Source organism: Argiope bruennichi, chromosome 10 (genome assembly GCF_947563725.1).
Source record: "Argiope bruennichi chromosome 10, qqArgBrue1.1, whole genome shotgun sequence".
NCBI lineage: Eukaryota > Metazoa > Arthropoda > Arachnida > Araneae > Araneidae > Argiope > Argiope bruennichi.
In genome coordinates, this window is record NC_079160.1 from 73,846,964 (window position 1) to 73,864,205 (window position 17,242).

The 17,242-nt window shown below is 30.4% G+C and overlaps 1 protein-coding gene across 4 annotated transcripts in view; it reads left to right on the top strand.

Annotated features, from left to right (window-relative positions):
- The window catches only part of LOC129988786 (glutamate [NMDA] receptor subunit 1-like), a 62,112-nt gene extending 45,254 nt beyond the window's left edge, over window positions 1-16,858 (top strand). Inside the window, exons 15-20 of one of the 4 annotated variants that reach the window (XM_056097058.1) lie at window positions 235-392; window positions 2,029-2,201; window positions 3,563-3,667; window positions 4,310-4,455; window positions 6,548-6,613; window positions 13,670-16,858. In XM_056097058.1, coding sequence (XP_055953033.1) covers window positions 235-392; window positions 2,029-2,201; window positions 3,563-3,667; window positions 4,310-4,455; window positions 6,548-6,613; window positions 13,670-14,023 — 1,002 coding nt within the window. In that variant the 3' untranslated portion in view covers window positions 14,024-16,858. The remainder of the gene's footprint in view (window positions 1-234; window positions 393-2,028; window positions 2,202-3,562; window positions 3,668-4,309; window positions 4,456-6,547; window positions 6,614-13,669) is intronic. The other 3 variants (XM_056097059.1, XM_056097060.1, XM_056097061.1) reach the window with 3 other exon arrangements.
- Window positions 16,859-17,242: the final 384 nt, after the last annotated feature.

Consider the following 17,242-nt stretch of genomic DNA (forward strand, 5'->3'; position numbering starts at 1 on the left):
GATTAAGTTAAGGGAAAGAATTTAAATCTTCAAAACATTTTTCTTCAACTCATAACGGTGAAAAATAGCCTAGAGTCATGTACAAAAGTTGATAATCTTATTATGTCCTTAATTTTGTTTGGGCTATATCTTTACATATAATTGAATATAATATTTTTTACACAATATACGCCGGCGTCCTGGCATGATGAACAATATTATTCTCTCAACGATTATATCTGCTTGCTATTCCAGCTCAGAAATCCAATGGACAACTTCAAATATGCTACTGTGAAAGGCAGCTCTGTGGACATGTATTTCCGGCGACAAGTGGAACTATCGAACATGTATCGAACGATGGAAGGCAAGAATTACGACAGCGCAGAAGAAGCCATAGCAGCTGTCAAATCAGAGTGAGTGAATCCTTTTCACAGAAGCCGTCGAATCAACCTGATTTTTTTCGTTTATTTAAAATAATTTTCGAAATTCTATCTAAAAAGCAATATTTTCTATAAGAAATTTGAAAACATTCAAGTTTATAGGGAATAATAGAAATAATTAATAATTTGTTAAGACTGTCCAAGAAAATAGCCAATATCATATTTCCAAATATGTTGCTTTTTATAAAAAGCATAATGGACATAGAATTATCCCTATTAATAATTAAAATACAAACTCTTAACTTCTGAGGCCAATATTTATCATTAGTAATGTTGATTTACTCAAGTTTTCTAGAATTAAAGTTTCATTGTTTTGACCTATTGATACAAACATCGAGTCAATTACGATTAAATTTTGATGATCATTTAAGTTTGAACTTTTGGAAACAACCGAAGACTTTATATAAATAGAAATTTAACTGGAATATCTCTTACATTTAATTTTTTTTTCATATGAATTTCGTTTATACGAAACGAATATATAATTTTTGTTTCGTTAAAAAATTATGTCAATAGTTCACCTAACAGATAAACTCTAGTGAAAAGTTGTGAAGTTAAGCAAATGAAATATTTATTGCTTTGATCCATATGTTAACCAATGATTCTATTTGTGGTCCACGAGTAATTGAGCACTTTTCTTAGGTTTATTTTGACTTATATACAGAGTTACTTTAACCATAGGATTTGAAAAAAAAAATACCTGTTAAATTAGAGGTAACCGGGGTACCCAGTTACTATAAATAAGGTGTATGATTCTTTTCTGTCTCACTGTTCTTTTAACCGTAGTATAACAAAGATAAAATGACTACACTTTATCTTACCAGAATTAAAATTGGCTCAATGCATGCAAATATGGATTTGCACTATAAAAATACAGCATTTCAAACCAATCCAAAATTAAAATCCTCTGTCTGATATGACTTAACATGACTTATAGTAAATTATAATTACCAAGAACCAAAGGAAATATGTTTGGAGTCATTAGCACTTGGTTACTTTTCAGTTTTGGAATTTCTGAATGCAACATCGTGTCGATCTCAGACAAAGAACTTTTAACCCGAAACATAGGTAGTCTAACACTTTATTCGTTTATAAACACTCAGAATATTTTTTAAAATAAATGAAAAATCACGCTAAAAGAGGGTAACGAAATGCAGTAGTCTTCAGTCTTTCTTAAGATGAACTTGCGATTTATAATACTAGTAATAAAATATTAAAAAGCAAAGTTATGAGGTCATAACTGTCTAGCAATATCAATGGTGCTTTCCAGTTTTCATAGAAAGGCTTCTATTTCGTTTGTTGTTCTTAATTAATAGAAATATCTTATCAAAGAAAAATTTAACTATCTGTTAAATGAATTCAATAATATATTTAATTAAAATATGATTGAGAACTTAAAATATGTTGGGTATCTTAATCATTATTTCGATATTGAGGTAAAGGTAAATGAGTAGCTTTTTTCCTTTCTCTCCTGGAGCTTTCTTCATATGATGTAATCTTAATCAGCAAAAATGAAATTATGTTATATTTAAAACTGTAAATATTTTGAGACATCTGAAAAGATCTAATCGAGACTTATTTAATTGATCCCTATTGTTATTTTCGACAGTGGTCTGAGCGCCTTCATCTGGGACTCTTCTCGTCTCGAGTACGAAGCCGCCCAGGACTGCAATCTGGTGACAGCCGGTGAGCAATTCGGACGCTCAGGATATGGAATCGGACTTCAGAAGCACAGCCTCTGGGCAGATCAGGTCACGCTCGCCCTGCTAGGCATGCACGAAAGTAAGACCCGGTGCAGTTGTCGAAATCATTTCATTTTGTTATATGAATACGTCTCAAATGGATGTATTTGTTGCTATTCATAACAGTGATGTTTTTTTTTGTTTTTTTTTTTCTCATTGAACTATTTTAAAGGCAATTTCGTCTGCCAATTTTGAATGTTTCTTTTAAGGCTTGTAGTTTTACACAGTTTATTCAATAACATGAAATAAAATGTTAGTGTATTAATTTATTCATATATTAAAATCACATATTGCTACTAAACTAAACGATTGTTTTTATATAGTTGCTGTGGTAATCAGTTTTGTTTTCTTCATATAAGCAGGGCTGATAATGAACGTTAACTCAATCAGTTCTGAAAGGCCCAAATGCCTGTTCAATTGAGCAACGGCGGACACTCGAGGCACCTGACTATCACAGATTCCTCCCCTTTGCATTTAGTATAATTGATTGAATACTCGAGGCGAGTTCTATATACGGTACACTCCCGAGTATCCGGCCTAATGTGGCGGAAGGACAGACCGAATAACAAAAAAGCCGGATAGGTTGGAGTTCTATGAATTCATTTCTTCGCCCACCAATACAGAAGGCAAAGTTTTTATCCAAAACTCACTGTTATAATACATATTTTCTCACCTCTTATGGAGTATTAAGCCCTCCCTTTATCACAATGTGAACGCAGCCGCGGCCCGGTGAATTATAGCAATCATAGAAGCAGTTGCCGGTAACATGTCAAGTTAAAGTAGAAGTTCTGTACTGGTAATTATATTTATATACTGCATAGCGCGTTTCAAGAATTTATAAGAGAAAAGTAAGTTAAAGGACATAAATTACTCACATTTTAACATACTGCAATGCCCAACTTAAATGCAGCAAACATAAACAAAACATTAATTTAAGTCGTAGGTCTAATTCCTAAGAAAACTGGCTCAAATGATTTTATTTTTCACTGATAAATGATTACACAGATATGTAAAGATAAAGATAAGAGTTAAAACTTAGTTTTTAGATTTTAAAAAATCTTTAATAGATAATAGACGCTTTACCTTCCTTATTTGATTACGACGAAAGAAAACTAGGCCGGATAGTCATGAACCGGATACTCGGGAGTGTATTGTACCTCCATTAATTTTTCCAAAATAGACACCTTTCATTTTAAACTCAATGAATGCATTTTAAGACTAATTTTATAGAAATTATATTATATGTGAGCTTTGTTAATGAATATCTCAGAAAAAGAGATCCTGAAAATATTGATCAAAGTATCTATTAATCTTAATTTGATTGTTGGAACTTCAAAGTAAAAGTAAAATTTAAATGGCATTGTACAAAAGCGTGACCTGCTAACTTTCATTTCCGCGCAGGTGGTTACATGGAAGAACTTGACAACCGATGGATCTTGCAAGGCAGTGAAACTTGTGAAAAAAATGAGAAATTTCCCGCAACACTGGGCTTGAAGAATATGGCAGGTAAGAAAATTTCTCATCACGATTCGAAATCTTTCGATTTATTTTTTCTGAAATTTCCCGGCATCTTTGTCTTGTTGATATTTTTACGGTTCGAACGAGTTCGTGGTTGAATGGACTTTAATTAAAATGATATAAATATTCAAATATTTACAATTGAAAAAAAAAAGCGAAGAAACCAGCGTAAGTGGACTTTCCAAAACTTTCTCGCATATTCTCTAATGAAAGTGTTATTTCAGAGAACGTCTTGTATGGCATTAGCTTAGAGTAGTAGTTACAAAATATTAATATTAATAATAGCGTGAATTTATCAGTTTTACTGAATATATCATGTGATTCCTAGAGAAATTTTATTGATAGTTTAGAGTCTTGCGGTTAAAAGTATCCGAAAATCCTCAGAAACGAAAAAGAGACATTTATTAAAATTTAACATTTAATATTTATTAATCAACTCAAGTTATACAAAAAAAATTGTGAAGAATTTACAATAGATGCCCATTGAAACTTTCATGGTTACTTGCAGTTTCTCTAAGAAAGTACAGTTTAAACTACCTGCACATATGTCAGCATGTTGGCATACAGATTGGTGAAGAAAGCATCACACAAATATAGTTTTTGGATTTCTGATGTTTGTGTGTTTTGCAGGGGTCTTCATTCTGGTGGGCGCCGGTATCGTGGGCGGCGTGGGGCTGATCATCATCGAGATCATCTACAAGAAACACCAGACAAGAAAGCAGAGGAGGCTGGAGCTTGCGCGACACGCCGCGGACAAATGGAGGGGAGCTGTTGAGGTGCGTAACGTTTGCATCGCGTAAAGGAATTTCTCACTTTTAAATGTATGTATGCACTGAATTACATCTTTTATTGTAAAATGCACTGTACTGTTTGCTGCTTCATGTTTAGTATTGAAATGGAAATTTTTTAACTGTTTCTCTATGATATAAAATATGATCTATGATTAGCTAAACTGAGTTACGGGATGCTATAAACACCTTGGATGTTTGGAAAAAAATATTGCATGCTTGATGGTTTGTAACATCATTAGGCTGACTTTTAACCCCGAGTTTTCAATATCCCTCGTCGGACATTCGTGCTGGAAGTTGTTCCGGCGATTGTTGGTCTTTTACAGCCGAGTCCAAGGAAGTCTCGAATATTCGATGCAAGTCATTCAATTGTTAGACATATGCCTTGTGTACTGTAAGAGAGATTTTAGCACTTTATTTAGGGGAATAATCATTTTCACATCTCGTTTTTGAATTAACAGATTAGAAACATACCATACCTCACTGAGGCAGCCATAATAGCTTACTCCCTAATAAAATGCCTCATTCAAACTGTAAAATGTGGATGAAGTTTAATTGAAGCAAATATTAGCTTAAATGTGTTGCAGAAGCACTTATCTTTGCATCTGGCGAATCATTTGATTCAAACATTTGAATCAGGATATGACGCAGCTTATAATGCCGGCTTCAGATTATGAAGCATATTTTGAAGCTAATTTAATGCTAAATGATTTTAGATAATCCATTTTAATAAATGCTGGTAAATGAGCCTTAATTATGTGTTCTTAAATTTCATACGGGAGATGTATGATTCTAAAATAAAATATTATACTGACTTTTACTTTAATATATTTGTCACTGGACTTAGTTGTCTGCTCTGTAACTAGGTTTTAGAATCAAGCGCAAGAAAGGATACTAAACAATATCTTTATAAGGAATTTTATTTAATATATATTTTTAGCTTTTAATAATTGTGTTTCTTATGTTTATAATATATTTCTAGCTATTTAGGTGAAAAGCAAATGCTTCTTTAAATGTCTATATTTCAAAGACTCCCATTTTTCAGAATTCATTACAAAATATTTAATTGTTGTAGTTATGATGTATCCTTTTTAATATTTTGTATATACAATTTATTTATCTATATGATGGAACTTATCTTGTATTTTTACTTTCCTTTATGCATTCTATATTAATATTAAATTTCTGTGTTATTGTTCTTAAGCTTACTTGTATTTTTATATTTTTCAGTTATCATAATAATCAAGAATACATCTTTTAAATATTATTAACATCTATATTTGTATGTCAGAAAGTTATATCTTGTTTTTTATTAATACAGTTTGACAAAAACTCAAATATTTTGAATATTAGCAAAAATTTTTACCAATTTTTTTTCTGTTTTGAAAGCATTAAAAACATGTAAATAAACCAGTATATAAATCAATCAATAAATAAGAACTCCGCTGATTTAATTAGTTTTAGATTTTATTTTACCTGTTATTTATGTTTAGTTCCTAGCACTTACAGTTTATCTTAAGCTCGCCTGAACCTTTAGTTTATGAATAAGAAACATGATGACCTTGTCTTAACTTCGTAATCAAACTTTTGTTTTTAGATACAGCTTCAAATTGCTTTTATAATCTTTGCTACAATTGATTTTCTAAATTTCAAAGATTACCTAAACAGTTACCAAACCAATTTATAAATCTCATTAATTACCTAAACGATTATTCAATCGATTGTGCAAATCTTACTAATTACTTAAACGATTACAAAATCGAGTTTCCAAATCTAAGTGATTACCTAAACGATTACCAAAATCGTTTTTCCAGTTTTCAGTGATTACCTAAACGATTACCAAAATAACTTTCCAAATTTCAGTGATTACCTAAATGATTACCAAAATCACTTTCCGAATTCCAGGGATTACCTAAACGATTACCAAAATCGCTTTTCCAAATTTCAGTGATTATCTAAATTGAAGCAAATTTCCAGATACTGAGTTGCTTCAAGAATCAAGGCTATGTAATGTTTTTACTTTAAAAAAAGACTGATAATCTTGTTGACTGTGGATTTAAGCCGTTGCCTAATTCCACAGAAATCTCCATTGGGCACCGCTCCCAAATCCCACTCACTCTTTTCCAAGATAATGAACAAGGAAGAGGTAAGCTGCTCTCCAAGTTTCTCGGCATGTCGCTGCAGCTTGCTCGGAACTTTCTCATTCTCTCTTCCTCTCTCTCTATCTCTCTATCTTGCATGTTCCTCAATCCGCGTCTCCTCTTATCCTCTATCTCTGTCTCTCTCTGTATTTTCTGTCTCTGATTCTGCTCGATTTAATAAAATTTTACTCATACAAACAGAAAAACGGTCAATGTCATAATAGATTGATTCATCAAACTAACTAAAGAGATGGATGAGGAGTTATTTCAAATATTTTTTAAAGAAAATTAAAACTTTCAGTGCATCTCAATTTTTGGCACTATATTTGAAGTTGTTAATAAAATCTCAAAGTTCTTTTTCTCTTGTTATAGTTTGAAATCAGTTTCAGTGATTACTTAAATGATTACCAAAATCGTTTTTCCAAATTCCAGGGATTACCTAAACGATTACCAAAATCGCTTTTCCAAATTGAATTTATTTATGAATTTGAAGTTATTTTATTTTTTTAAGTACTGATCGATTTTTTTACCAAATGGTTATCACAAGTATTTATTTGGTGATATATTAATCACAGCTAATAACACTGAGCACATAATTTAAATTCAAATTTAGTGGACCATTTAATAGCCGTAGATATCAATAACAAAAACAGACAGCAAATCAATAATTAAATATGAAATACCGCTAAGCGATTACAACTTCTAATTAATCTCACCTTTAGAAAGAAATCGGTTCATTTGGAATAATCTTACGCTTATATAGCCCCCTGATAGGACATGGAGACACAACGAATTTCCCAGAAGATTTCTCTTCTAAAAAGCCATGATTATTGCATTTTCCAGAAATTTCATGTCTCTTTACAAAGTCTCCAAATTCTTTGACAATTTGCTAAAGGATCATCAAGATTGTCCCAAAGACTATGAAAGGAAATATGTGCTACAGATTAGTTAGTATCCTCACGTTAGTAATATTTATTTTCTCTTATAACAACAGATTTCTTTTTGCTTTAAATATAGGTTCTTTGCAGCTTTAACGTATTCCTTTCGCTGAACATTATTTCATTGGTGAAAATTAAAGATGCATCAAAATTATCTTCTGCTCCAAAGATTTCTTAATACCTTATCATGATTCAATCTTTTGATACATCCCTTCTGTTTTAATTTCTGTACAAGTTGAATTTGGTATACTTTCATAAAACACTAGCTTCTGAGAAGAAACGAATATATTTTATGTAGAGATTATGTAATATATACACCAGCCGATTTGTTGAATGATTCTGAGGGGCATTATGAATTCTGTATATTCTTCCTGCTTTAAGTGTAGAGATGTTTTGTGAAATGGCAATATGTTTCCAATTTTGGGGTTGTGGTTACAGGAAATGATTAAAAGATGGATTTTAATTTAAATTGCACATTATTAAAATTTCGGAATGGATATATCGGAAAATATCACGAAAAAGGAATAAATAAATTTAAAATAAAAAGGAAATAATTTTAGCACCTTTAATAGAATCAATCGGATAAAACAGATCACTTTTTTGTTGAAAAACACAGTTTTTGATAAATATGTTTATGTATATGCATTGTAAAGAAATAATTCATCAGCAGATAGATTGCCATTTATTAAAATGAAGAATTGTCACTAGGCGTTTTATCATTTTTTCTCAAAAAAGAAATCTTAAAAATGACATTTAGCGCAAATTTATATATAATTTTGTTTAAATTATCATATAAATTTTTTAAATTAAATTAATTTTTAATTAAAAAAATTTAAAATTTTCAATATTTTATATAATTTGCGTAAAGATTGCTATGGATTTTATAAAATAATAAGGGAGATAATATGACTATATTTGCTAAAGATATGAGCGCAAAAAATATAAATAATCAACAAGGAATTTTTCGCCTCGAAGTATTATGCGTTATAGTTTTATATTTAAAAAAAACATATAATATTGTTTATTTTTCGAAATTCAATAAGCCAATAACATCGGATTTGTTTAGAATTTGAATATTTAGTTAACTAAATACCCAAATTAGTTATAAAAATATAAATTATTATCAATTATCTTCTCGGATGATACTTAGTTACCAACTGAAAAAATGTTTTGTCAAAAGAACTAAATGAATTTTTTTTTAAATTTATAAAATGTTTAAAGATTACATGATTTTGAAATTAAGAATTTAGTATCAGTGGAATGCTGGTATTTTTTTTATCTCCACTATTATTATCTTACTGTTACCAGAACAGAATTTTTTGGTTTCAATCTTCCATGGACTTTCTGGGGTCGACAAAATTATTATTTATAGCTGGAAATTTCAGCAGTTGCAGATGATTTTAATATAAATATCTAAAATGATTCCATTACCTAATGGAATCCGTTGACTATTGACCGTTAACTAGACATTGACCGTTTTACTCCCTTTTTCTAAACTTCCATATCTTTTTACAAAGCATGTCAACGAGGAATGAACAGTATGTAATAGTCTTGTATTGAATATACCAAATCCCATTCCTTGCATGAAATTATTGAAACTCGTACCCCAGTAACCATGTAAGATTGAAACTCTTGTTTCAGTATTTTTGCAAATGAAAATAATTGCACATTTTGTGGAAAAAATTACCGATTTTCAAATTGTATAGATAGGAGAAAATTGTTTTTTTCTTTTATTTCTGACAATTTTAAGTTTATTGGTTACTGGGGTATTTTTTTGTAGTGTAATAGTGTGAATGATAAAAAATTTGAAAGGATCTTGGAGATATTTTAAAAGCATTTGGATCTCTCTGATCATCTTATTGTTGCCTAAATCGAAAATGAAGTGAAGTGAAGAAGCTTTTATTTTTGTATATGCACGATTTTCATAAATAGCTTGAAAATGAGAAATGCATTTTAATGGATTGCTAAAACGTTTGATACTTTTTCATAAAGCATGTTTAAAAAATTTAAATGAAAGTTCATAATATAGGGTGTCTTCCGTATCTAAATGACTTTGTGAATTGGGAAGAAAATAATTCACCTTCTAGTACACAAGCATGCACATTTGTGAATTTTCATAATCCATTTTCAAATGAGTAATGCATTTAAATGGATTGCTGATATATATAATCTATTCTGATACAATATGCATGCAAAATTTACAAAGCAGAATTTTTTGTACAATGAACCATATAAAGACGGTTATTTCGGTTTGAATAACAAGTGGAAAATAATATAATTGCGGGTGATATTAATCGATTATATAACGGATATTAATGCTCACATATTAATGGATATGTATTTATGCATACATCCGTTATAGTCAGTATTAATTACTTAATTAATGAGCTCTTATAGTAATAATTACTTAATCTCAGTATTAATGACTTAATTAATATTTATTTACAGTATTATTTAATTAATTACAGTATTAATAAATCAATTACTTAATTAATCAGTCATTAATATGCTAACAGATATTAGTATTAATCTCTCCATATTTATGAATATATCCCCGGCAAAGTTTGAGATCTATCATTCCTTAGAAATGCCAGACATTTTAAAGCAAATCATGAAATAATTAACACTTTCTTTGGTGTTCAATACAATGTCAAATAAACAATTGGAAATATATGAAATATATTATTCATTATTTCTATAAGAAATAAAATTAATTAAAATTCAAAATTAAATTATTTCCTTTCTTGATTCAATAAGTCTATTCATATTTTATTTTTTAATAAGAAGGGTACTAACTATTTGTTGTATAACTTTCATTTTCATTTAAACATTTTGAATAAAAGATATTTAATTTAATTCTTCTATTATGTTCATCTAAATAATATTTGTATGTCTGTAAATTTGGTTGTCTTTCAAATAAAATCCATATCATAACCTTCTTTTCATACCTTAGCCTTATCATCGCCTAAATAGCATTTATCATTCAACAGACGGCTTATTGCATACAATGTATAAGGAAAACAATCTCCTTAATACATAATGCCGTACTCAAATAATTCTCATATTTTATACTTTATATAAAAGAAACCTGGTCATTCTGAAAAATATCGGCGTTCCATAAATAGTTGATAACAGATATACTTACTCAGATATTAATGCATATATACATTTACATACTGATGGATATATCCTTCATATATGAATGGATTACTGTGGATACATCCATTAATATTGTTACGAAATTTCCCGGTTCGTTTGGATAGTGGAAGTGATATGGTGTGGAGAACGCTCAATCAGCAGGCGGCAGTAGAAAATAAAACAACGACGTTTATTTACATGAAGACACACAGTACAGCACAAAGGCGACAACTATATACAGCATAGAGAAGACAATTATCTTCAGCCGAGACGTGCACACAGCAGCACACAACAAGACTCTACTGCAGACAGTAGCGCACAGCTTAGTTCAGCACTAGCTTGACTCCGTCGCTGCTCTCTGCTAATCTCTGGAAGATCCGTTGTTTAACGTCGATTGCGACTACTACCCCGGCATCTGCAGACTGCCTCCTTTTATAGGTCTCAGGAGGCGGGGCTAGAAGCCTCTCAACCAAGCAGGAACGTTCGAGGCGTATCTCTGTTCCCAATGGACGGATCGGGAAAATTCTCGATGTTTCGGGTATAATCTATTTTGGCGCCAAAATTGCCAAATTCGTCGCCAAGTTTGTCGCCAAGCTCTGGGACCTCCGGTGCGACACTCGAACTCCGTCCAATACAGATGACTGTAAAACAGTCTTTCTGATGATGGAACCAACTATGCTGGGAAGCAGCATCACAGATTCGTAACTATATGTACTTACTCATCAATGGACGTATGCGCTAACCAATAGATGGATATGTTTACTCGCACATCATTATATGCATTTTCCTGCAGATTACATACTGACTCACATATTAGAAAATATACATATTTACCTATTTATGGATAAATCTACTCACATATTATTCCTATGAATTAATATATGCATTTACCTACAATAGATATACTTACTTATTCATAGATGTAATGTGTTTACCTGCTGATAAACACATCTTAATGAATATACGCACTAACCAATAGACGGATATTATTGCTCACATATTAATACATGTACACATTTACTTACAGATGGATATACTGATTCACCTATTAGAAAATGTGTATATTTAACTAATGATGGATAAACATACTCAGATATTATTAGATAATATACAGATTAATGTACTAATGGGTATAAATAGCATTATACGTACAGATTAATGTACTGATGAATTTAGATAATCACAAATTAATGATATTCATCGTCATGTATCCATCATAATAATTGTAAATTGCATGCTGCATGTTTTTATGAAAAGAGAGAAGTACAGGTGCAATTGAAATGGAGAGTAATTACGAATTAATTATTATAAGAAAGTTTTAGTATTGTATTTCTTTTATTGCAATAAAATATACACACGTATATACTCAATAAAAGGGAGAGAAATAATAATGTATTGTTTAAATTTAATAATCTAAGCCACAAAAGAAATTGAATAAAATTTTCCTATCTAAATAGCTTTGTTGAATAGAAAATAGATTTTGCAACTAGATACAAAATTTAAAAGAATAATTTTCTTTTACAGCTATTTAAAAATATTATTGATTAAATACTGATAATTGATGTATAAAATTAAATTTAGTACGAGCATAATAATTTTAAAAAATAATGTTTTAGGCTTTGATAATGATACAAAAAGTAGGAATTTCTGCAAACATGTAAAACATGTATCATAAATGTAAAGTTAAAAATTATTTTCAGTATTAAAGATAATTTTTTAATTAAGATAAAATGTTTTAACATTAAATTCTAATTAAGTAATTCGAGTGAAACAACTTTTCTTATAAAAACCTGAATTTAGTGATTATAAAATTTTGCTTTTATATCTATATTACAAAATTTTATAATATAGATATAAAAGCAAAATTTTATAATCACTAAATTCAGGTCAAAATTTCTTTGACTAGTATTTTTCTAATACATGGTCTTAGAAAAATACTGGTCAAAGAAATTTTGTTGTAGAATTATGCATAGAAATGATAATTTTTTGATGTCTTATTTAAACGTATCTGAATTCTGCTAAATTAAGTAAAAATGGAGATAATTCTTTATTTTACCGAAAAAAATCTACCTATAAATTCTGGTAAAAAAAATTTCAGTAATTATTGATTGATTAACGAAAAGTTCAAATTTATTTTATCTCACATTATTTAAAAATTTTAACTTTTTGAATTGCAATATTAAAAATAAGTTGAAAAATTCCAAAACTGTACAAAGCCGTATTAATACAAAAGATATTGCCAAAAGTTTACTAAACTTACTGTCAAAATTATTAAAGATTATTTTAAGTATATATATATAATAATTGAGTTTATTGAATTATAAATGCTTAAAGATCATGATATGTACTTAATGGCCTATCATTCCATGATAAAGATGTAGACGCTAGCTCCCTAAAATTTCTATTTACTTTGCGATTTTCTTCAATCTTTCTTAAAGCTTACTTCTCCTTGACAAAAATTTCAAGTAATATGTTTCAATATAATATCTTATTTGATAAATTCTTTAACGTAGCTAAAGAGCCTTTGCCAATTCTAAATCTAAAAGCAAGTAACTAAAAAAAATGATAAGATATCTGTTGTGATATAAGTCTCAACATTATGAGTCATGTCTCGATGTCATGTATCGTGATGCCATGGTATTAGACAAGTCTTACAACCTAAGCAAGGTTCACACGAGGTCAACTATTGCGAGCAACTGAAGGTCACGCCAACTGATCACGTGACCACAATGGGACAATGGGAAATAGTTGCCCTGAAGAGGCAACCATTTGCTATTGTCTTGTTCTGGTCACGTGATGTTCCTGAGGTAGACATGGTCTTCCATTGGACTCGTGTGAGCGCTGCTTTATGGTGCATTTATAAGTAATGAAGAGGAATTTTCAGTGTTATATTTTCCTCGCTGCTTCAGGTCTTATTTCTGTAAGTTAATTTTATTTGCATGTGCCTCTTGTTGCTTAAGCTTGATGTTTGGCGCTTCTTTCCAGAAGAAAAAAACCTTGCGAGCCACTCTGCAAGCCCAGAAGCGACTACGAGCCAATGGAATGGAGGCTTATACCATTGAGAAGGGCATGCAGGGCCTCATGTCGCAGACCAGCCCTTCCTCCCGAAGGCCCCCCTTGCCGCCCAGGGGCCTGCGGATTGCAGAAATGTCTCAGCCCATGGAGTTGGAGGCCATCCGAGCTCCGGATATCGACACAGACATCCATCACTTGCCACCTCCTCCGCCACCACCGGCTTCCAGTCCGGCTGTCCGGATGAGGGGAGGACGGGTCTCCTACACCCCTCGAAGTGAACATCTCTTTGGTGGCGACCGTGACCGGTTTGACATTCCAGTTTGAAGAATATCGCCAAAAGCATCGCCAATACTAGGCCAGTAGTGTTGCGCAGTGGACCACGGCGCAATTGAACTAGTCAAAGAAGATGAATTGTTACTTAGCTGAAGAAGCAAATCTTCTTATGACGAGCACTTCCTATTATTTCACTTCAATTTATTCCCTTTATTTCTGTTTCCGCTTTTCGTTCTCTTAGTGTTAGATTCGAGAGAAAGCAGAAACGTAATATCAAGATAAATCGTGACAAGAAGAGAAGAAATTAGTAGGAGAAAAAGGAAATAACGCCACGTAGCTCTGAAAGTGCTATTGTTTCGTTTTCTTGCGTTTCATCAGCAATCCGTAACATCATTTCTAATTGCAAATAAAGAGAGCTGCTGTCATTGCAACTGCTTAATTTTAGAAAAGGAATATTAAATATTTAAATATTGCATCAATTATCTAGAAAATGCCTGATAATTGCTCAGAGAATAATAATTTGCTCAAGCACATTGAACAAAAGATATAGATAGCATTTCTTTATGATTAATTTCGTATTTTATCAGAAATTAATTGCTAGGACCATTTTATAGCTTCATAACATCGATAAATGCTATACTGTCCATATAAAAGCAACAATCCGAACAAAGTTACTTTTCATTTACATCTTTATTAATCGAGGATTTATGCTCTGAATATATAATTTCAAATAAATAAAACGTCATCATTAGTCTTAAATTATTTATTTCAGATAGGAAACATTTTGGTAAATATCGTTGTGGTCCTTATGAAATATATGGTAAAGAAAAAAAGGTACCTAATAATCTTAGAATTTTATCTACAAAATTATTTTAAATTCGTCTTAATATATAAATGATGAGTCCCAAAATATGTAATACAAAAAATTAGCTATTTTTTTAAAGAGTTATTTATGATAAATGTAAACAGATGTGAAAAAAAAACAGTCAGTAAAATGAAAATGAATAGTTAGAGAAAGGAAATAATAAATATAGCTTTAGAAAACAGTTTTTTTAAAAGAAAAAAAAATATCTCTTACAAAATCAAAAGTTTTTGAAACCATGCAATATTTAAAGACATTAACGAATATTTGTAGCAGTAAGAATCAATAGTAAATGGCTTTTCTATCATTACTGACTTTGAAAATTTATTTTTATTTTCGAAATTTTAGAGTAGAACTGAGAAATTTGAAAAACCATGCACTATTTTCAAGTTTAACAAAGAAAAAATAATTGAATCATGTCAATGCTTGGAATCTTCTAAGAATAACCCAATATTTGTTTTGTTGATGTAAATACTGAACATTTCTAATCTATTGAATTTGGCAGTATTAATAACCGAATATAATAATAAGAAGAAGAATAGTAAAATAAATGTGATATTCAGATATAAAGTAAAAAGAATTTTAGATTTCTGAGAAATGTGAGGGAACATGGATATAAATATCTCAATTTATTTTTATTAAACATCATAACAAAAACGCATAATGCCTGTGTGAAAGCAACAATAAATGACATAGTGCATTGTTAAGTTTTGTTACCTCTTCATTGGAAAGATATACCTGTCAGACCTTTGTTTATGTTTAGATATTCTTCAATTACCACACAAAAGAATTTTGATCTCTAGAAAATTTGAGGAAACATGGAGGGGGCTCCTCCAATTCTTTTAATTAAATAATAAAAATGCATATGCGTGTGTGTGAAAACAGCAAGAAATGACATCGTGTATTGTTAAGTTTCTTCCCATCTTTTCATCGGAAAGATATACCTGTCAAGCCTATGTTTATCTTTTGATATTCTTCAATTACCACACAAAAGATTTTTGATCTCTAGAAAATTTGATGAAACATGGAGGGGGCTCCTCCAATTCTTTTAATTAAATAACAAAAATGCATATGCGTGTGTGTGAAAACAGCAAGAAATGACATCGTGTATTGTTAAGTTTCTTCCTATCTTTTCATCGGAAAGATATACCTGTCAAGCCTATGTTTATCTTTTGATATTCTTCAGTTACCACACAAAAGCTTTATAATCTAAATTAAGTTCTCGATCACGTGTAGTATGTTCCAGTTCCTTGCAGGATTTGCCATTCTATGACTTCCTTAGCACGGGAATATCTATCTGTTCTCGCAAGTTTTAGCCTACAAAAGCATGCCGAATAAATGCTTAGGACAATTACATGCAATGCTTCGCATACAGTAGCACAACAGACTTGTGTGCCCACGTAGATTAACTATTGATATCTACTAGATACTGCTATAGACACTGATAACCAGCTGCTTACATCAAGATGAATATATTTAAAGACATAGAAAACTGATCAAAACACTAACTGACTATAAAAGAAGCAAACGGATATTTTACAGGCTGTGTGAATATTTTTGTGACCACAGAATCAAATTGTCTGATGAAGTATTTTTCTCCTAGCACCTAACTTCAACACTTCAGGTGATTGTATCAGTGCTTTTTAGGGTGCTAAAGTATGTATTATCAAAAAAGACGTATTGATTAGTATTCAATAATATTTGGTGCGGTTTGAGCTGAACTATATACTTTACTTGTTAAGAAACTTTTTGAAGTTCTACGTTGTAAGCAACAACAATGATTCTGAGAGCCCTCAGTATTTGAAGGAAATTGCATACACTGAGTATATAATCATTAATCATTCAAAATAAATAGAAATCAAAGGAAAAAAATTGTGAAAATGATGACATAATGTGTGGTGAATGATATATAAATTTTATTGAGTATTTTGAAATGTACAGATCTAAAATTTTACAAGTTCATCATTGATGTTATTTCTGTCCATTATCTTCAAAACGAGTAATCATTTATTATTATTTTTTTATTAAAGTCACAGATTTGCTGGCATTTAAAAAAAATCAAAATGGAAAATTTCTGTAATTACCATAATTTCTTTGATATTTCTGAAAAGCAAAATTTATGCGACATCTTTTATTAAATTTCTAAATTTAACAATCATTTCAAAATGATAATGAAATAGAAATCCAAAAGTTGAACACTACAAATAGTTTGAATTATTAAATTTTTATTGTTAATTGTTTGCCATTTCTATGTATCAAAAATTTTAGAAGTAATCTTAAATACTATGGTAATACTTAAATGAATTGATCCAAGATTTTAGCTCATAATTTATGGAGCTTATAATAATCAATGATATTTTTAAACTTCTTAATATGTTTATCCTATATCTATAAATTTCCATTTGTAT